Source organism: Hydractinia symbiolongicarpus, chromosome 8 (genome assembly GCF_029227915.1).
Source record: "Hydractinia symbiolongicarpus strain clone_291-10 chromosome 8, HSymV2.1, whole genome shotgun sequence".
Taxonomy (NCBI): Eukaryota; Metazoa; Cnidaria; class Hydrozoa; order Anthoathecata; family Hydractiniidae; genus Hydractinia; species Hydractinia symbiolongicarpus.
The window spans coordinates 27,929,402-27,949,344 of NC_079882.1; the positions used below are offsets into that span (position 1 = coordinate 27,929,402).

General features: G+C 33.0%; 4 protein-coding genes across 4 annotated transcripts; 2 read left to right on the top strand and 2 right to left on the bottom strand.

Moving 5' to 3' along the window:
• Positions 1 to 235: 235 nt before the first annotated feature.
• On the bottom strand, positions 236 to 2,637 carry LOC130653905 (D-galactoside-specific lectin-like). The gene is made up of 4 exons (XM_057456401.1): positions 2,181 to 2,637; positions 1,985 to 2,051; positions 583 to 849; positions 236 to 312 (listed from the first exon to the last, which is right to left on the bottom strand). The coding sequence occupies exons 2-4, from the start codon at positions 2,049 to 2,051 to the stop codon at positions 236 to 238; spliced, it is 411 nt and encodes a 136-aa protein (XP_057312384.1). The 5' UTR covers positions 2,181 to 2,637.
• A 2,387-nt stretch (positions 2,638 to 5,024) lies between these two features.
• LOC130653907 (uncharacterized) lies at positions 5,025 to 6,079 on the top strand. Its single transcript, XM_057456402.1, has 3 exons — positions 5,025 to 5,379; positions 5,441 to 5,540; positions 5,818 to 6,079. Exons 1-3 carry the CDS (start codon positions 5,025 to 5,027, stop codon positions 6,077 to 6,079), a joined length of 717 nt encoding a protein of 238 aa, XP_057312385.1.
• LOC130655039 (uncharacterized) lies at positions 5,407 to 7,082 on the top strand. Its single transcript, XM_057457740.1, has 2 exons — positions 5,407 to 5,540; positions 5,818 to 7,082. The coding sequence occupies exon 2, from the start codon at positions 6,250 to 6,252 to the stop codon at positions 6,757 to 6,759; it is 510 nt and encodes a 169-aa protein (XP_057313723.1). The 5' UTR covers positions 5,407 to 5,540; positions 5,818 to 6,249; the 3' UTR covers positions 6,760 to 7,082.
• Positions 7,083 to 9,666: 2,584 nt separating this feature from the next.
• On the bottom strand, positions 9,667 to 19,920 carry LOC130653908 (receptor-type tyrosine-protein phosphatase F-like). Its single transcript, XM_057456403.1, has 10 exons — positions 19,863 to 19,920; positions 19,288 to 19,379; positions 19,092 to 19,155; positions 18,853 to 18,964; positions 18,382 to 18,506; positions 17,304 to 18,305; positions 13,915 to 14,243; positions 13,398 to 13,540; positions 12,180 to 12,315; positions 9,667 to 11,836 (listed from the first exon to the last, which is right to left on the bottom strand). The coding sequence occupies exons 1-10, from the start codon at positions 19,918 to 19,920 to the stop codon at positions 11,759 to 11,761; spliced, it is 2,139 nt and encodes a 712-aa protein (XP_057312386.1). The 3' UTR covers positions 9,667 to 11,758.
• Positions 19,921 to 19,943: the final 23 nt, after the last annotated feature.

The following is a 19,943-nucleotide window of genomic DNA, read 5'->3' on the forward strand; positions in this document are numbered from 1 at the left end:
TTTAGCTTCGGGGAATTTTTATCACTATTCTTAGTTATTAAAAAAATGAATTTTTGGTCCATTTAGTAAAAATTTAAATTTAGGAATTTCCCGCCAAATATGAGATGTTTTTGTAATAATTTGCACTCCGAATATTAAGAACTGCTTTCTGTATTAAATATTGCATTCTGCAAAGAACATACTGCAAATCACGTTCTAGATATTTTTCGTGCAAATTATGTATACCTTACTCCTTTTAGCCAATCACTTTCAAAAAGATTTTTCTGTTAAAGATAAACAGCTTTATCTCGCCTGCTATTAACTTTTCGGTCGCTTTATTAAGCGTAAGTTTAATAAAACAGCTCCAGGAACATACTCTTAAAATCGACTTTATAAATTAAGAAATCCAGTGACTTATTTGGTACATAAAAGTAGCTCTTTAAGCCAGGCGGAAAGATTTACCGTTACAGAAATAAAAACAAATCCAATAAAAATCTCCATGTTCTTTTAATCAATGCCCACAGTTGTTAGAAGAAATGTATGAAGAGGGAGAAAAGAATGCTATTATTCGTGACCATATAATTTGGTTTAAAGACATCTTACCATAGCTGCAATTGTATACCACTTCAGCATATTTATAAATGCCTTCGCATGGATCACCAAAATCATCATTCGATGCTTTTATACTACAACTCTGCTTGTTATTGCAATTATCTAATTTTTTCAATATTCGTAATGATGTACAATGCTGATCTTTGCCACGTCCAGGGCAAACATTTTTACTTCTTCTACCATAAAAGGCATCAATTATCTTTATTACTCCACCTGGTGAGCAATTTATGGTCGTGCTGTGTTTTTCACAAATGACCTCTAAAACGTAACAACATCACAATATGGTCAATTAGCGTGTGAAGAAGAAAAAATTGCGATAAAAAAAGGATTTTGTTTTGATTACCGTGTTTCGTCCAATTAACGCTAGGACTTCTATTTGCGCTGCCCTATAATAAGCACCCTCCCCGTTCAAGAAAAACGGTTTTAAAAGCGCTGCTCACTAATCCCTGACACCTTATAATCAACGAAGTACCTGGAAATGCTACAAAAATAGTGATAAGAAGAACAAAAAGATGGTTTTACAAAACGCAATATGTTCTTTAGCTTTTAGATATTTTTTCAATTTTCAAAATTTTTTCAAGAAAATAGTAACTTCACAATTTCCTTAAACTTATGCTTTTATGTAAGTTCAAAGAAAGTAAAAAGTTCTTTTCGTTTCTTTAGTTTATTATCCAAGGTTTCAGCGATATTGACACTTTATGGTGTATTATTATGTCGTGTCATAATCTTAAGAGGAGAAAGAGAGAACAAATCATAACAAATTCGTTGGGTTTTTTTGTTTTTTTTATTAGCACCGACCTAGAGGTGCCCTCAATTAGTGTCGCACGATTTGTAACAATGTTTTAAATTAGCGCTGGGGGCGCTAAAAACGACATTAATACAAGCAGAATTGGGTGCAGAACTTTTTTAACCTGTGTACTAATAAAAGTATATGGTGATTCTCTATTTGATGATCTTCTAACCTCGCAAGCGACATAGAAAAATAAAATTTTGCTCTATGTTTCCTGTCAAAATAAATCAATAAATTATCGTGATTTTTTTGAGTAGCGACAACTTTTTAATATTGCTGCTTAGGTAACAAAAAAGCGGGAGGGGGGGGGGGGGGGAGGGAGGAGGGGCTAATTAATAGGAAAGTGCAACAGCTTAGTACGTTCTTATGAGTACATATCCTTCTAATGTAACTTCCACTGTTTTTTATTGATTTGCATTGTTTGACAGTGTTGAAAACTTTTGTTAGCAATCAGATTAACACAAGATTTAAGCCTGCTTAATAAATAAGAAAAACAATTTTTTAAGGGTGTAGGTTGTCTGTCTTACCAAGTTGCAAAGATCAGTGCTGCTGAAGTAATACTAATCGGAATCACAACAAGATAATGGTTCTGATAAATCTTACCTGTACAATTGCATTCAACAGCCGCACACATGCAGGTCAAAAGAAGAAGAAACAGGGTAAACTTCATCTAAAAAATTAAAAAGAAAATGACGAGAGTTAAAACAAACAAAAATGTAAGTTTTTATTTTGCATAAAATGCGTTAAATAATATCATTAATACATAAACAGACAACGCATAACTTATAATAAATATTACCTTAACTTTTTCTAAGCCACTACAAACTGACTTGCTTACTTTTCTTTCGTTTAACTAGTTTGAAGTTCAGCACGATCATATATACAATATTTATCTTGCATAAATAAAATTACGTCTTTACGTTTTTTCGCAAATACATAATTTATAATCACATCAATAAATAGAAAAGTTGTTGGTTCGACTGCTATTTTCGTTTACAACATGTAGCTAATATTTAATGAATATTTTGTTGCTATGTTAGCCTGAGCATGCGTATGTAAAAATAATTTCTTCTTTCTTTTTTAAAATTAGATGGTAGGTATTTTACGTTATCTGACGTTGCCGGACTCTCACAAAGACCTAATACTGCACAGGACGGAAGGAATATAAAGATCTCTTTTTATAACCAATTCGTTAAGGAAACTACTTTTCAGCAAAATTTTTTCTCAGGTTAACAACTAGAACCCTAGATATAGAGGACAAAGTTTACACTAAAAAAAAATTGGAAGAGAAACGGGAACATTTATCTTGTAAGAAGTTGAATTTTTTCGTTGCTTTTCCAAAGAGAATTGTTTTTTACTTCTTAAGATCTATGTGTTCACTTCAGATTCACCATTTTGAATTAATAATGTATTCGAAAGTGCGAAAACGCGTCACGCGGTTGCGTCTTGTTATTGCCTTCCCAGATTTTAAACGTCAACGAAAGTGTGTTTAGTCATAGAGAGCTGTGTATTTATATACAATAAATCATGGATATCCAATATATGTATCGCATTTTTCTTTCATTTTCAGATAAATTCGGATACCCAATATAGTATTGGGTATCCGAATTTAGCAAGATGATTTAAGTTGTTGATTTTTTCTCAGTGATCTTTTCCATCGCCACTAGCTCGACTTTCGCGTAAGTCACTAAAGTCGAAAACCAATAGCCTTTCCGTTGCCTCTTTAAAACATGTCGTTTGTTTGCACTAATACGTACGGCGGCCGAATATGACCATTGGCTTAGCTAGGCTCTAAACCGCCGACAACCAACGGTTGTCCGGCGGGTATCCTTACAATTCCCCATGAACTGTCTGTGATGCTGGTGCTGAGACCATTTGCATGGAATACTTTCAACAGCCAAAAAGAAGTAGCAATGTACGTTGCAAAGAATGAAGGAAAATTGCCAGCTCAAAAAGAAGTAGCAATGTACGTTGCAAAGAATGAAGGAAAATTGCCAGCTCAAAAGAGTTTTAAAATAATGAAAAACAAACCTGCATTTAAAAATTATTTTAGTAAAAAATTTTCTCGGTTTTCGTGAGATTTTTTTTTGACTTTTATAGCGATAATTCTTGCATGTTATAGACACAAGTATTTAGGCACCCTTGTCTTCAGGGCCTATTGACCCCTTAGCTGTTATTACAGAGCTGTCAATAATGTATTTCCTGCGCTACTAAATTAATCAATAAGGCAAAAAAATCCCTAGGAATAAGATCAGAGGCTCTTTAAATTCAAAAATCGTAGTAGTAGATATGATTGTATAAGTATTTTCTTGTATTGGTACAGCGAGTCAGCTATTTTCTTTTTTGTTTTTAATTGTTATTAAGGCCTAATATACTATTAAGTTAAAAAACGCAATCTCTTGGAAGCAATTACTAAAAATTTAAAATCAATGTGGCTATTACAAAAGCTATCCCTAATAATGGAAGATATTTCACCATTCTTGTCCCCAGAGCTTCTAGAGATAAACCTAAGATAATCTCCAAGCTCTGGGGACAAGAATGAAATTCTCTACTTTATTAATTCTTGTATTTTGTGTCTTTAAAGTGACTGCGCGTAACTTCATTCAGAGTCTCTGCAAAGTAAATATTTTGTTCACGAGCGAACATGTGTAATTATCCACGAGTTGTTAACGATTATTTCTTTTCTATCAATGACTAGGAGCTTCTGTAAGTATTTAAAAGACGATGAACAGATTAATAACCGTCCTTCCGACACGCTTGGTGGTAATGTGAACTCAACAAAATTAGCAGTAATAACGAGGCTTAGTTTAGAACTACTGTCACAGGGGAATTAAATATGTTGGAAAAAAGCCCTGGTAACAAGTTTGGTTGGAAAAAATGACATGTCTACACTGTAAGCATAAGAGACAGCGAAATCTCTAATATTAATACTAATATTTGTTATGTCAGTCAGGCCGATTTTTTTTTACGAATACAGGTGATGACTGAGACATCAAATATGATATTTTTTTAATGGATAATAATGGACTTCTACTATATTAAATATCTGTGTGTAACTCTTACAAAAACGATTGAATTTTTTATAATTGTTCTACCGCTTTTAAGGCAGTAGAAATTTAATGGGCTCCTTTTTTGTCGCAGTCTTTACTACTGAGAGTAGTGAACCAGGAAAGTATAACATATATTAACTTACGTACTGTTACACTAGGTAGCTGTACGTAAATTAATATCCTGTTAAACATTCTCATTTTGCATTATTATTTTATGTTTAATTGATTTCGCCAGTACCGAGCTACAACGGCCGTTTGTTATCTTTTAAGTAAAATTTTTAATTTTAACCCTATTTGGTCCGGGGAAGGATTCCGCTTTATCTGTACCTTGCATTAAATTTAAGGCCAAATAACTTGAAAACGGATGAAATCAAACTCGTCCCCAGTGCCTTTTGTCTATTTTTTTTTTACTGAACGGCGAGACGAAAAGACACTGGAATCGTAGGCCGATAATGGCCAACATATGGCCAAATTATGCGAAAAGATAATATAATGTATGCGTGACGTTCTGCATCGTCATATTATAAAGATGGTGCATTCAAGCGGGCTTCTTGTGTTCAGTCAGATTCAAGTTCAAGTAAAGTTAAGCGAAAATGAGTAGTACACGCGTTTTTGAAGTTTTAAATAGAATCCAGGTTGCACTTGGTAGGAATTCATTTCCTGATATGAACTTTAAACCAAAGCAAATAAAAGGAAGAGACGTTTTAGCTGTTCTCCCAACTGGATATGGGAAATCGATCATTTTTCAGTTGTTGCCAGATTTTCTTCCAAATGAAGAGAAAGGAAGTATGATAATTGTTATCACTTCCTTAAATTCGATTATAGATGACCAAATGAAATTTTTAAAAAAAGTTGGAATGGAATGTTTTTACTTGAAAAGTCCATTTGACATTGAAGAAGCAAGAACAAATTTGTTCTCTGATTCCTATCCTGACAACGAAGTTGATAGTACTGCACTACCAGATCTTTCAATAAAAAAAATTTAAAATCTTGTTTTGTCACCCTGAAGCAATTCTAAGTGATGTGGGGAGAAACTTACTAAAGTCAAACACACTCCAGAAAGAAGTAAAAGCCATTGTTGTAGATGAAGCACATTGTATAGACACTTGGTAAGTTTTTTCTAATATGAAACTGTTGTTGAAATCTGTAGCTATGCTGAAACTCTTTCATTTTTTATTTAGCTGATACTTCATATGTAGCTATTTAAAAATTCGGGTTCAACTCCCGAGAAGGGTTATTATATCTTCATAAAAAAAATAATGTAACTATATATATACATATATATATATATACTATGTCTATAAAAATTCTAGCAAATATAACCAACGTAGATATATAATAAATAGAAACTGTGCCAGTTATATAGTTTATATTGTTAAATTTCAGGGATGATAGCTTCAGAAAAGAATTTCTTAATCTTGGAGCCATTAGATCCTTTTTTCTGGACATTCCTGTGCTTGCCCTAACAGCAACTTCTACAGTTAAAACAACAAGCAGAATAAAAAGTGTTCTTGGAATGAGGGATTGTGTTTTTTTGACTATCAATCCAAACCGCTCAAATGTATTCCTGGTTAAAAAAAAAGATACCACAATTCATATGGAATCGAAGGTATCAAAAAGATTTTGTTACCGATTGGAGAAGATTTAAAAAAACAAGCGAAAGCATATCCACAGACTATCATATACTGTAAATTAAAGTATTGTGGCTATGGGTACAAAATTTTTGAAAGTATAATCGGCTCTTTGCAATATGTAGGAGGCGAATGTAAACCATCCAAAAGTTTGTTTGTGCAATTTCATGCAACCCAAAATAAGCACATGAAGCATGAAATTATTTCAGAAATTTCAAAAATCGACAGTAACATCAGAGTCATTTTTGCAACTTCTGCCCTTGGTATGGCTGAATATTGCAAAAATGACAGTAGCTGCTTGAGATCTTTGTTGTTGCAGCATTTCAAACATAAAGCACCACCACAACAAAAATGTTGTATTATATGTCATCCAGAAACCGACTATGGTAAACATGATCACGTCTTGGTCAGAGAAAAAGTACAACGTAAAATTAGTGAAGCTGATTTGCAAAAATTGTCACAAGAATTTAATAACCTGCTTGCAGATTTGGATGCAAATTTAACAGATGATCCGCCAAGAGAGTTTTTTGGTCTTAGTATGGATACTAAAGAAATTGCGGAGAAGTTTTCAATGATATTGGATAATGTCACTGAAATTGAAAATGAAGATAGCCTTTTGGGATTTGGTCTTTGGGACGAAGATGTATCGAAAAAAGCATATGAGCTGATACAAATTTACACTACAGAATTACCTTGAGTATGAAAACAGTATATGTAATTGTTACTTTTTCTTGGGACACCAAATTTCTATTTATGTATAAAGAATACCTTATTTGTACTTTTTAACCATGCATCAAGAATTGAGCTTTTTACATAAAAAATTGTTTCACAAAAAGATTAAAAAAAGCATTTCCTAGTCAACACTTTGATTTCAAGAAAATGCAAATAATTAGTACAAGTACAAGTAGCAATTAGTACATCTGTCTGAAAACGTTTTGTACTTTAAAGCATATATATACATTGAAAGAATTAATTTTTGTGACGATGCAGGTGTGAAATCCTCAAAAAAATAATCCTAGTAAAAATATACCCTATTTAAATATAATGTTCAGTTATATACCAGACATATTTTTTTGGTGAAGTTTTATCCAATTGTTATAGTCATTTATATTGAGATATTTCATTGGTGACCTTTGTATATCTGGGAAACAAGCGTGAAATCGTCCAGCTGAATATTCAAAGGGATTGAGTTGAATTAACTCTGTAATCATTCCAAGTTCATCATTGAACGCACTTGGAGTTGTATGCTGTGTACTAGCTGGCAATCCATCTGCCACATTGCTTCCACCAAAAATACGTATGTATCTCCCACAGTTACTTTCTCCACAGAGTCTACAGAATCTTTGCTGCCCATCCTCAGTGTTACCATGAAAATATACTTTCTTTGGAGTAGTATTTTCTTTTCCTGGAAGTGACAAAAAAGTGCACATTTTAAAACTATATCCATGTAGCCTATCTATTACCAAAATAATACAAAAAAGATATTAGAGGGAATGCACATATGCTCATTACAATACATAAGGTAAACACGAAATAGATAAACAAAAAGAAGGTACCAAAAGACAGAAAAACGTTGATGTATTTTTACATACCTTCTTGCATGACATAGTATTGATAGCTACACTCGAAGGCATTACTGATATTTTTACCACCAAAATTATAAGAGAAATGAATTGACTTACCATAGATTACGTGAGACTTTCATTTTCCAAATGTATTCTTTAGGGTAAATTGCAGGGTAAATTGCAAATGAATTACAGAAGCCAACAATGTTTTTAACAAATTTAGTGACCAAAAACAACTGAAAATAAAAACAACAAAAAAAACATTTCTATCACTTCTTATACACCATTTTCTTTCATCGTCGAAATGTGCTTGCATGGTTACGGCATAATTCTTAGAAATGCGTATAATTACGGTAATTATACCCAACCAATCAAGTGCAGAATTCCGGCCTACGATTCCAGTGTCTTTTCGTCTCGCCGTTCAGTAAAAAAAAAAAAGAGACAAAAGGCACTGGGGACGAGTTTGGGATGAAATAACTGACGTCAACTTCTGATCATCGGCAATTTCATAAAAATTCATGTTTGACAATTACGTTTGAGATGAAAAAGGGCCCTTGAACATGTTGCGACAAATCCCATTAATCAAAACTCAAAGCAAAAGAACGAGAGCAAATTATGACAAGAATAATTAATTTTGTGAACAATTATTAAATGTTTATACCTATTTGTAGGTACAGACAGTTAATTAAACGTAGGGCTAGAAAGAATTCTTTTGCAGTTCTTTAAACAGCTAAGAAACAACGAGCTGCGTGGACTCATTAAAAAAGATGATACTCTTCCAAAACGAGTTTTGATACAAGATAAACAATTTTTATTAAATGTTTTAATCAACGCTTGCATAAAACCTGTAGCAATTTTTAATCTTAGTGAACTGAGTCTTTGCATTTGATGATAGATCCTGCGAAATTATGGTGCGCGCTCTTCCTTTACGTTGCACCTAAGGCTTCTCTAATATATTGGTACAATGCAGGAATACGGGCTTCTATTTTGCTCCTCGCGCTACTTTCTGTTTTCCGTACGGTCCTCCTAAACCTCTTTACGTTTAACAACGTTCGCAAGGACGTACTTTTTGTTGTTTCTTCTATCATTATTTCCATACTACTTTACTTATACTTGTTTTTGGTGTCACGTACGCGTTTCATTTTTCCATGGAGGTATAAATGAAGAGGAGATACATCTTCCTTAGAGCTATTGAAATCATGCGTGATTGAAAAAAAGGTGCCGCATTCAAACAACTCAACTGTAAATTTTGGTTGGCCAATGCGGGTCAATTGTCAATCAATTCAATTCATACATAGAGTTGCAAAGTGTTGTGCAGATATTCTTTGTTTGAAAAGAAGGAATTTTGTACATTATATCGCTAAATCTTAGAAATAACATTCTTTTAAAGTTCAAAGTCGGGTCCCTCCGCCAAATGTTTTAACGTTCGAAATGACTGAACTCAGTAATGTTTGTAGATTGAAAAATTCCTGTTGGTACACAATGTGCGACGTGACCGTTGAAACACAAACTGATTTTTGGTCAGACATCAAGTGAAAGCAGCTTAATCAACGAAAATTGAAAATTTGCAGTATTTGCGCTTCCACGCTCTGTGAGGCACTGGCCACCGAAGGGCTTTTGAAAACGCGGTAATGTATGTTGCAATTTTAATTTTCGTGCAGTATTCAATGTGCACTTTTTAGCTCTAAAAATTAAAAAATTTTGTTTTCAAAAATTGTTTTTATTTTGATTAGACACCGAACAAAAGCAGTTTAATAAAAGGAAGCTGAAAAATAGCTGTTTCCAGCATTTTTGTACGGCACCGGTTGCCGGCGATTTTCTCAAATCTTTATAATATAACTTACGAGTAAGATCACTTCCCGTGCCATTTTCGCCATCCAGTTTTTAGCGCTGAAAAGCGTGAAACGGTTAGTTTTCAGTTGATTATATGTTGAATGTAAGCAGTTGAATCGTCGAAAACCTACAATTAGCTATGTTTACACTCTCCGCGCTCGGTACGGCACCGGCCATAATTTTTTATAAGACACCAAACGAAGGCAGTTTAATAGAGGGAATTTGAAAATTAGCCGTTTCCGGCATTTCCGCCCAGTACATCACTGGTTCCTGCGCCATTCTTGCCGTGTAGTTTTCAGTGCAGAAAATTTTGAAACATGTATTTTCTAAAAATGCTATAATTTTGATCGGACGGCGAAAGAAAGCAGTTAAATCGACGCAAATTCAAATTTGCCTTTTCGGAAAGTACCTGCGGATTAATCTATCTTTCGTGGCTTTTATAAGTTATAAGTTATTTGTATATTTGGGTATTTAAAAAATTCTTGTATAAGTTTAATTTTGTAGTACATACGTGCATTTATCAAAATACAAAACGACCATAAAAGTTTATAACGATGCGATAACGATGTCACAAATTAAGGTTGTCGTGTTTTGCGTAACAGTGCATTTTGTTTATGGCAATAAAAATGAATTTATTTACGATTATGTATATTATACCCTTGATAATTTGCATAACAAATTATCACGTGGTTAGTAAATTAAAGGCGTTCAATCAAGTTTTCAAGTCACACGTCGATAGAAATCTTGTGACCCTCCCACCCACTCTATAATTATGTGAACGTTAATTGATAGTATATTATCATTGTCATCACGTTACTTGTACAACCTTGTCACAACACTTTCTATACTGACTATTACTTGAAATAAAAGCAAAAAAAAAAGGTAATTTCGTTTGAATACGTGAATTAGAAAATAATTGTAAAATATACCCGATTTAAAGTAAAAGTAAAAAAGTAATAACTTTTGCCACTCAATGAACAAGTTTTAGAATTAATTTTTAAGCCAATTTTACTGCTGGATGACGTCAAACCATTGTCTGTTAGGGCGCTTAAAACCCCACCCCCCACCCCCCTAAACCCCTACCTGTGTTTAATGCCCTTAAGCGCGATGCTATCTTCGATCACTTAAGAAATATCCTAAATCCGCCGCTGCTTGAATGTAATAAAATTCCTTTTACAAAAAAACAGGAATTTAAAAAATGAAGGCGTGTTGGCGATGAAAAAAGCTTGTTTGATACACAATCTACTTCTAAACAATTAACTTAAGGGTATAATATATGATGAAGTTTGAAGTGTAATGTAGGATGAAGTTTGTTAGGATGAGATGCCGTCAAATTTGATAGACATACAGACCAGAAACATTCAACAACAAATCAAACCTGTGATATGGTGGCTTCGTTGGCATCTTTACTTCTTTTATTTTTACTTACAAATTTGTTTAGTAAGTTCAGTAGTATAAAATATCTTAATTTAAACATTTTTCAACATTTTTGCTTTTTTAAACTTCCAACTTTTTTGTTTAATTCCTTTCTCTGTATTGACCGTGACCATCACCAGAAAAGGAAATACATTCCATTTTTTTTTTAATTTCGCTACCCGTTTGCCAAATCTGTAAAAAAAATAATTGCAAATAATTCAGCATTTACAAAGATGTAAACATTTTTACCAGCCTGTTTTAAAATTTTTTGGTTTTGTTGTCGTTCTGCAAAGTTTCAGATGGAAATTTACCGTTTTTTTGAAAAAAAACATCACTTTTTTAAAAAGTTCTTCACAATCAACACTGTCATCATGAACTTTATTTAGCAGTCGTGCCGCAGCTCAGTTCGCCTCTCCCTTAACGGAAAGACCTCTACTAAAAATAATAACTTAAGGTTTATGAATGGCGTTACTTTTCAAAAAAATCAACTTCAAGTGAAACATGTTTATTTTGTCTTGATGTATGGAAAAATGTGCTTTGTTAATAAAATAAAGTTACGAAGCTAACATTTATAATACAGTAAAATGCAATACAAAACATTACGATAGGATAATAACTACAACACAAATACATATACAGATACCTCCCACTAATCAAGTCACATGAAGTCAAGCTCCGGTTCAGTTTTATTCTGAAAGATACTTGCATCAATTTTTGTAGTTTGCTTTTGCAGCTTTTTGGGGTTAGAATGTTAAAGTGAAACCTAAACACTTCACCAGAAATATTCTGCATAGTGGAAAACAGAAAGATAACAACAAATAAATTATGTAACAATTATTAACTACTTTTTCCAGCTTTATTCGAGTTATTGCAAATAAAATTTCATGCATTGATATTGTCTTTGGCAGAAAGATTCTCCACAAACGAATTGACCACTTCATAAGGGAAGATATATTGGTGCTATAACAACAATAAGAAAAAGGTAAGTGAAATAAGTATTGAGTAAATTAAGAGTAAATTATTAGTTAAAATACTTTTAAATGTTCATTAGACCATTGAAATTTAAGCAATTTGTTTTGAAATGTCTGAAAATGCGTTTAAGATAACTCAAGGAAAGCATGCTAAATTATATCTTGAAATTATTTAACCCTAACCGAATTTTATCATTTTTTTATTCATCCAATTCTAACTGAACAGTTCCAGCCAACTAAAGGGTTATCAATTATACATAGCATTATAAATATGTTTATCAAGAATCAACCACATTATCGCACCTACTAATATCTTCTATGGAAAGTCATACCTCATTTAAAATAAATTCTGGCCGGCTTTGCCGCATACATCTTACGATGTTAAACACGTCAACACCGTTGTCTAATTTCATTTGTTCTAATGCATTCATGCAAGCGATGAACGTTCCACTTCGATAAGCACCATCACTATAAAAATAAGTAATGTGATCAAAGTAAGAACGCCTAATATCCACCACTGTGCAGCAGTCATTCTATCAACGCTAAATAAATTTCACAAAGATCACCTCCAATCAAAAATCGGTTGATGAAATTACATTTACCACCTCTAAGACATCTACGATTTAAAAAAAGTCTTACAGCAGAGTGGCCCTCCGCATTCGTAAATTATTTATTTAATATAAAAAGGGAAATTTTTGTCAAGCACGCGAATTTTTCTGAAATAGCAAACTCCCCGCTTCTAATTATATTAAACAGGAATTCTTATAATACGATTTCACCTCTGCAAGCGAAGTAAGGGAAAGTACGCATGGAGTCCATTTCTTCTGCATAGAGTGTACTCAGGATGTAAAATATTTCGGTTCTTTGATGGTGTGGATTCTCAATTATCCTACATCTAATCTGAAGTAAAGTTAAATGAACATTCCTTAACCCTATTCGGGGTTTTCCGAACTTATTTCGATTTATCAAGAGTCATCAAAATTTGAGCTGGATACAAAGGCTATTGCATTAGTATTGAATTACTAGACATGCTACTGCAGGGGTACCGAATTATTGGATCTATAAACTGATACACCACTAGAAAAAACGTTTTACTTGTATCTGACTCTAGCACAAAATCTTACACGGTAAATACCATGTCTGCAGTGTCATCACATAACCCTGCATTGTATTGACAGTTTTAGGTAATAAAAAATTACTTTGAAAAGTTTGGTAGGAAAATGAAAATATCATCAACGAAAATGCCAGATAACCTCCTGCCTAAGTGATTAGGGCTAATTTACGAATTTTACTTGCTATTTTCGATAACGCTTTGAAAAATCTTTCCTTCTAGTTTTTTAGACCATGTGAGACTTATTAATAAGCTTGACCAAGTAGGTTTGAGTGGTTATTATCTGGGTACTTCAAGAAAGTTTGTGTTACGTCATCGAGGGACCTTTCTGAATTTGTTGGTATAATAAAACAAAAGAAAACAAATATTATTATTAAATATTTATGATTAATATTTTTATCACTCGATTCTTAATTAAAGGAAAAGCAGCCACTTTTACCTGCACGTTACAACAATTCTTCCATAATCCAACCTCTCCTGAGACTTTTCAAGTTCCTCAACAACTAATTTTACGTCTCCAACTTTTGGAAGATTTTTTGGGGACCAATTCGTGAGCTGCAAAATGTTGACAATATGTGTTTTCTAAACAGTTCAAATAATAAGAGAAGTAAATATCCCATCACTCAAAATTAGATTGAGATGAGAGGTTTCGCAAATTAAGCCATGATATGTGTAGCGTAGAAGCAAATTCAATGTATATGCCTCTACCAATTTTTGAGTCAAGTTTTTTTACCACATCCATCTTTTTTCTTTGATATACTTTTTCGTAGAAGAATATGAGGCTATAAATTTTAGGAATTATAGCGCATTTTCATTTCATGTAAGACAGAACAATTAATAATTTATTGTAGTACTATCAGGCGAAAGTTCCATAATCATACAAGTTTGCATTTTTCTGAGAGAAAAGCTTTTGTCATATCAATGCAAAATTTTACTCAAAGAACCAAAAACCATACTTTTTGTACCAATACTTGAATCGATCGGCAAACCAAGACCCCGTACGCCATTTCAGAAATCAATTTAACCATAGTTTCTTTCGAATTATTTCTAGGAATTGACCAGAAAACGGGATAATCCATACTTCCTACATCTTCTTCTTCGTTAAAAGTATACAACATCACAATCGTTGTCACATTCTCCTGCACAACCATATTCCAAAAATCCAAAACTGTTTCTTCCAATGGAGCTTGTGTTGTAATATATGCATTTCTCCTTTGATAACTATCAACATACACAGCATTAATGTAATCTGCTGGTTGTGATAACACAACACGACTGTTATCACCTAAAACAATGTCGTATTTCAGTAGGTAGACTATTAACCTAACGGATACCTTTCTCAACAAGTTAAATTACTAACAAGCCATCTATTTGCCACAACACTTAATCCCTAAACTTTGAGGTACCGTAATGAAAGGGAATTACAGTTCATATCCCGCAGTGCTGGAGATCACCAACACTGAAGTAGCGGATGACAAAATACGAGCTCAAAAATGAATCTAAGGGTTAGTGAAGAGTTTACAAATAGTTATTTTACCGCTAAAATAAAAATATTAAAGTATTTCGTTAATGAAGAGTAATTGCAGCACATGGCAAAAAAGTGGCGAACTTATCTCTTTTGATCTCTCTTGTTCTTGGTCTATCGTGACGATTAAAAGAAAAGATATTAAGTTTATGCTTTAATTTAAAGATTTAACACGTTTACAGAGTTCGTAACTCCTCAGTAAAGCGAAATATTTAGACAGAACAAGATTTGGGATTTCCAATGCTTTATATGCGCCACAGAAAATCACAAAATAATGAAAGGAACGCCCAAAAAAATGCTGTTAACACTTGTGCCAGGAAGGATACTCCAGGTTTTACATCGCACTCATTTTTAGAATACTCACACATAATCAGGATTTATTATTTTGGTATAAGTTAGGGTAATTACTTAAATGAATTTTGATAAACCCAGGGTCGTAACCAGCGTCAGTCGGGCACTGCAATCGACTGACCTACTTTTTTCATCCTAACACGTCGTTTCTTCTACCACCTCTGCCGACACACTACGGGTGCACGGGTTGTGCACTTGCACAAATCTCTACCCTGAGTCACACCACACTGGTTTCGCGCTTCGCACGTCGTTTTCGCAGGATTTAACAGCATGTACTTTGTTTTGCAGACTGGAAGTGTTGAATCTCTACTTTGTTTCGCAGATAGCCTATTTCGCAGAAAATTATGCTTATGTACGGTCATGTGTTTTCAATTTATGGTAGTTTTAGACGCATCCTATTGTCTAGTAAATTTCGCAGATAGGTTAAAAATTCGCTCCATATATGGCTATGAAAAATACGCAAGAAAGTCAAAAATGTAAGCATGACCAGCGATTCTGTGAAGGTGAAGCAAGCATGATGTTGTTGTCAAACGAGGGATCGTATTTAGCTTCAACTTGTGACTTGTATAGAGATTTACTAAAATTCTCTTTACTCGAACCATCCAATTTTTGTATCTGTATGTCAGATTTAACATTCGTTTTCTTGTGTAGAAAGCACTTTCAAGTTTTCATTTCTCTCTATGGGCAGCAGATCTTGTAGCTACAGAATGATGCTATTCTAATAAGCCCTTAACAGTTTATTTAAGAGAAACATTTCAATTCCTTATACTCATTGTGGTCAGCTACGATTCAAGACGGTTTTAAATCAGAATATTTTTCCTCATCCGCCTTCAAATAAAAACTTTCAGCCTATATCTAGTTCTATTTCATTTTGCAATATATATTCTAGGTAATTTAATGAACCTAATCATTTTGTACTTTTAGTTTCTTTATGTTTGAGTAAAACTACGTTAAAGCGTCCTGCTCAATATTTTTAAACTAGGTTTTCATACGTCATGAAGACAAAGCAAAATAAAAAAAGAAGATTTATGTGTATCATCTCCCAATTGTTCATCTTCCATTAGCGCAAATGTTTTTTAATAAACGTGATACTTCAAGCACTAATGATGAGACTTTGTAATAAGCAATCCCTTAACTTAGAAACTTTTTTGTCAAAGAAATTTCCAAATCGAAACCTATTAAACCTGAAAACGTTTTATCTGTAGTACCTTACTAGATTCCTTCCCTTCAGGTTCTATTGACGGGATTGGAAAATGTTATGTAGGCACTCACTACAACAAGCTCCACAACTCAGTGATCACGATAAGTCTTCCAATTGTAACTTGCAAGAGGATGTCTTAAAGTTTATTCATTGTAGTGACGGACTCTGTCTCTTTCAAAGGCCCTTTTAAGAACCTTAAATGAACTATCTCTTAAAACATATACGGAATTGTTAAGGTCAATGTTGTAAGTATGCTGGCAATGTATCTGTTAAAATTAATAGTTTTCATGCTAACGTTTAAAAGCAAAACAGATTAACTTTATAAATATCCTTGTTCTTCTCGTCCCCTAAATTTAGTTGTCTGTAATTCATGCTCCTTACATTATTTCTGAAACATGATGAATCAAATCAAACTTAAAATATTTTTCAAATTTTCTAAAAGTAGGTTAAAACTTTTACGCAAGAATATTTCTGACTTAACAAATAACTATTCCATATTTGATTTTTGTAATGCAAGGTGGGTGGAACGTATTTTTGGCATAGGAGGTTTTCAATGCTTTGTTTGAAGGCATTTTGTCCATAGATTCATTTTATTATACTTTGAAAGAAACATTATTTTAGTGCTGAATATAAAGAAAGAAGAATGAAGATTTTAATTTTTGCAATAATAACTTTCAATCTATAAAAAACATTATGATGGTGTTATGCTGTCTTATTGTTGGCTTGATTACAACCTTGATGATGAAGATTTTAATGTATTTTATTAAGCTCTCAGAAAGTGTATATTAGACGTGATGGTAAAATTTGACAGGTCTGCAGTATTATCTTAATATTAGAAAAAAAAACGTTCTGAAACAAATTTTTTAGACAATTTATACTGTGAGAAAATTTTTTTGCAAGTCTAGTCATGACGAAATATTGTAAATGATATGATTAGCTCTATATGTATATATTTACCTTTTTGTAGTAAATTATTATATAAGAGAGGACATGCCAAACACCATCATAAAACAACACTTTCGGTACATCATAAATAGGGTTCCCATTGCTTAATATAACCATTTTAAATAACAAAGTAATATTGTAAATTTATGTTGGATGGATTTGATGAAAAAAAGAAAACCCGCCAATTGAAACATAATGGCTACAAAATGTTCGCAACCTATCCTTCTATATACACACTAAAATGAACTTCATATGAAAAAATATACGCATATCATAATCTGAATAAACTTCAAAATCTAAATAGATGCATTATGCAAACATACCAGCTAGTATTCCCTGGAAACGATTCTTCGATGAATTACATGGAATTGAGGCAGCGTTAAAAGTGATTGCAGTTGACCTTTGTAGCTCAACTTGTTCCGCAAATTCTCTTTCAAACAAATATCTTCCTTTGTTGTCTTTGTGCAGTTTCAGATTCCTGTATTCTTTTTGAAAATTTTCAACTGTCACATACTTTTTACCGTACGTGATGACTTCCCAAATGACTTTGTGTATGATACAATACTGATTAAAACCGACGTTTAATAAAGGGGTCTTACTGACAATCATGGCGAATAAATTGTAAATATCAACTGTTCCTTTTTCTTTAATGAGTGCCATCATTTCAATAATAGTAATCAGAATGATATCAAACCTGTACCCGGAATTATCGATGAAGGAAATGTGTGTTATTTTCGCGTTTTGGATCATCTCACTAAGGGCCCTGCATGTGTTCATCAAGTATTCTGTTGATGCAACATACTCCTCCAATGGCAATACTTCAAACTCATAAAGCCATAATTTATGTTCGTGCTTTCCATAGTTAATTTCTACTTCTTGAATGGTATGATCTTTCAGTACCTTCATTTGACACAAGCGTACATCGTACTCCCCATGCTTCACTACCTCTCCTATCTGACAGTTAAGTAGCTTTTGTGATCGCAAAACACCATAACATCTTACAACAACGACAATTTCAAGCTTCTGAAGAAATATTTTTTTCCAAACATTACTGCTGTCATTTATGTCCATTTCTTGAAATATGCTGTAACCAACCAGATGTTCATTGCTGGATGGGATTTCAACGATCTTATCAACAGCATTATCATAGTGTGGGGAAGAGCAGTCAAATTTTGGTATAAGGGAATTTATTTCTTTTTTAAGCTGTTCGTAGTTACAGCCTAACTCATGCATAAAAAAATTAGAAAATTCTGAGGTACTCATTTTTTCTCGCTGAACTTTTCTCATAGGAATTTGTTCATAAGCATTACTGACATTTCCCATTTCTAAAAAAAAAATCATAATGTAATGCAGGCATTTAAACACAATCTTACGTGTTATCGTGAGAACACTTTTTTATACCTTCATAAGTATCTGCACATACGTTCTTGTCTGTTAGATCCTCGTAGTTGCTAACATCCATAGTTTTTTTATAATTAACCTCTGTTATCTCTCTTCTTGGAGGTGATTCCTTTCTACATATAGAACTAAACAAATTTTAAAAATAAATTATCGAAATTTTTGGTTAAATGTTATACAATGGAGTAGTGGTGCATTGTGCGCAATACAAAAACTTGTCTGTTACATTATATCAAAACTATGAGTTTTTACGTGTTGCGTTCCATCGATAAAAACGCATCCTTTAATTCATCCAAGAGTGAGAACTTGGTAAAAAATTTGGTTTTGATGAATTTTATGTTATTTCTATAACATGGAATGAGGTTTGATTCAGATGGTAAGTAAATAATAAAATATTTATGTTGTATTGAATTTGTATTATTTTTACACCTTAACTGTCGGGGTTTTAAATTTCTAAATAAGGTTAGCAGTTACCTTTTATATATTATCACAGCAATTATAATAAATACAATGATCGAAGCCACACATATTCCAACAATCAATGCTAACTTGGAAGAAGATGAAGATGATGTAGAAGTACTTTTATCTGTAATGTAAAATTATAACATTGTTCTTCAGGTTTTAATTTAGAAATTAATAAAAACGTTTGATAAACTTTCTTTCGTATGGATGTCTCAGTGATGTGAAAATTGAAAGGATAAAAACTATGGTACCTTCAATTTCCTTTTGCAACAGAACATCGAATGCATTTGACCATGAAGTTGAATACAGTTGATCCTAATAAAGTATAATTATTATTGTGAAAGGCATATTCGGCATATTTAGCACCATTTTAGAAAAGCTGTATCTTAAAATCTAACTTTTGGACACTTTAGAACGGATGTACTGAAAGTAAACTGGAGTTCCTACAAGATCATGTGGTTTCGCTGCACAACCCAGTAAATACAAAGACGTCTTAAGGACGGCTTTTCTCGTCTCTAACTCGTCCGGACGTCTTTTGACTAAAAAAAAGTCTTAAAGACGTCTTTATTTGGTCTCTGTAAGACCAGTAAAATCTTGTTCGAAAGAAACGTCTTAAAGACGTCTTTATTTGTGCTCTGTAAGACAGGTAAAATCTCGTTCAAAAGAAATGTCTTAGAGACGTCTTTATTTGGTCTCTGTAACACCAGTAAAATCTCGTTCAAAAGAAACGTCTCAGAGACGTCTTTATTTGGCCACTGTGAAACTTATAAGATCTCGTTCGAAATGTTTGTCTCAAAGACGTCTTTATTTGGTCTCTGTAAGACAAGTAAAATCTCGTTCGAAATGAATCATCATTTCTTTTCGTTTTAAAGATAATTTCACTACAAACAAACAACTGCGTTAATTGTTTGCCCATTCGCAATAATTGGCGTACAAATAAACGCTTTTGATATTTCAGAATTTTTTATACAGAGGTAGCCAAAAATTCGAATTAAATTTGTCTAAAAAAGGATACATTTTACAATGAAAACAGCGTTCGAAAGACCGCATAGAATAAACTTGTGAAGAACATCGTTTCATTTCAACAAATGTTGCATTTGACG

Excerpts from the sequence above, each read along its gene's own strand:
- LOC130653907 (XM_057456402.1), top strand. The coding sequence starts at position 5,025 with ATGAGTAGTACACGCGTTTTTGAAGTTTTAAATAGAATCCAGGTTGCA. Across the intron at positions 5,380-5,440 it reads TCCTGACAACGAAGTTGATA|CAATTCTAAGTGATGTGGGG; the intron begins GTACTGCACTAC and ends GTCACCCTGAAG. Across the intron at positions 5,541-5,817 it reads GCACATTGTATAGACACTTG|GGATGATAGCTTCAGAAAAG; the intron begins GTAAGTTTTTTC and ends GTTAAATTTCAG.
- LOC130653908 (XM_057456403.1), bottom strand. The coding sequence starts at position 19,920 with ATGAAACGATGTTCTTCACAAGTTTATTCTATGCGGTCTTTCGAACGC. Across the intron at positions 19,156-19,287 it reads CAGCGAAACCACATGATCTT|GATCAACTGTATTCAACTTC; the intron begins GTAGGAACTCCA and ends ATACTTTATTAG. Across the intron at positions 14,244-17,303 it reads TTTCCAGGGAATACTAGCTG|GTGATAACAGTCGTGTTGTG; the intron begins GTATGTTTGCAT and ends ACATTGTTTTAG.
- LOC130655039 (XM_057457740.1), top strand. The coding sequence starts at position 6,250 with ATGAAGCATGAAATTATTTCAGAAATTTCAAAAATCGACAGTAACATC.
- LOC130653905 (XM_057456401.1), bottom strand. The coding sequence starts at position 2,051 with ATGAAGTTTACCCTGTTTCTTCTTCTTTTGACCTGCATGTGTGCGGCT. Across the intron at positions 850-1,984 it reads TGTTGAATGCAATTGTACAG|AGGTCATTTGTGAAAAACAC; the intron begins GTAAGATTTATC and ends GTTACGTTTTAG. Across the intron at positions 313-582 it reads GGTATACAATTGCAGCTATG|CGACCGAAAAGTTAATAGCA; the intron begins GTAAGATGTCTT and ends CGCTTAATAAAG.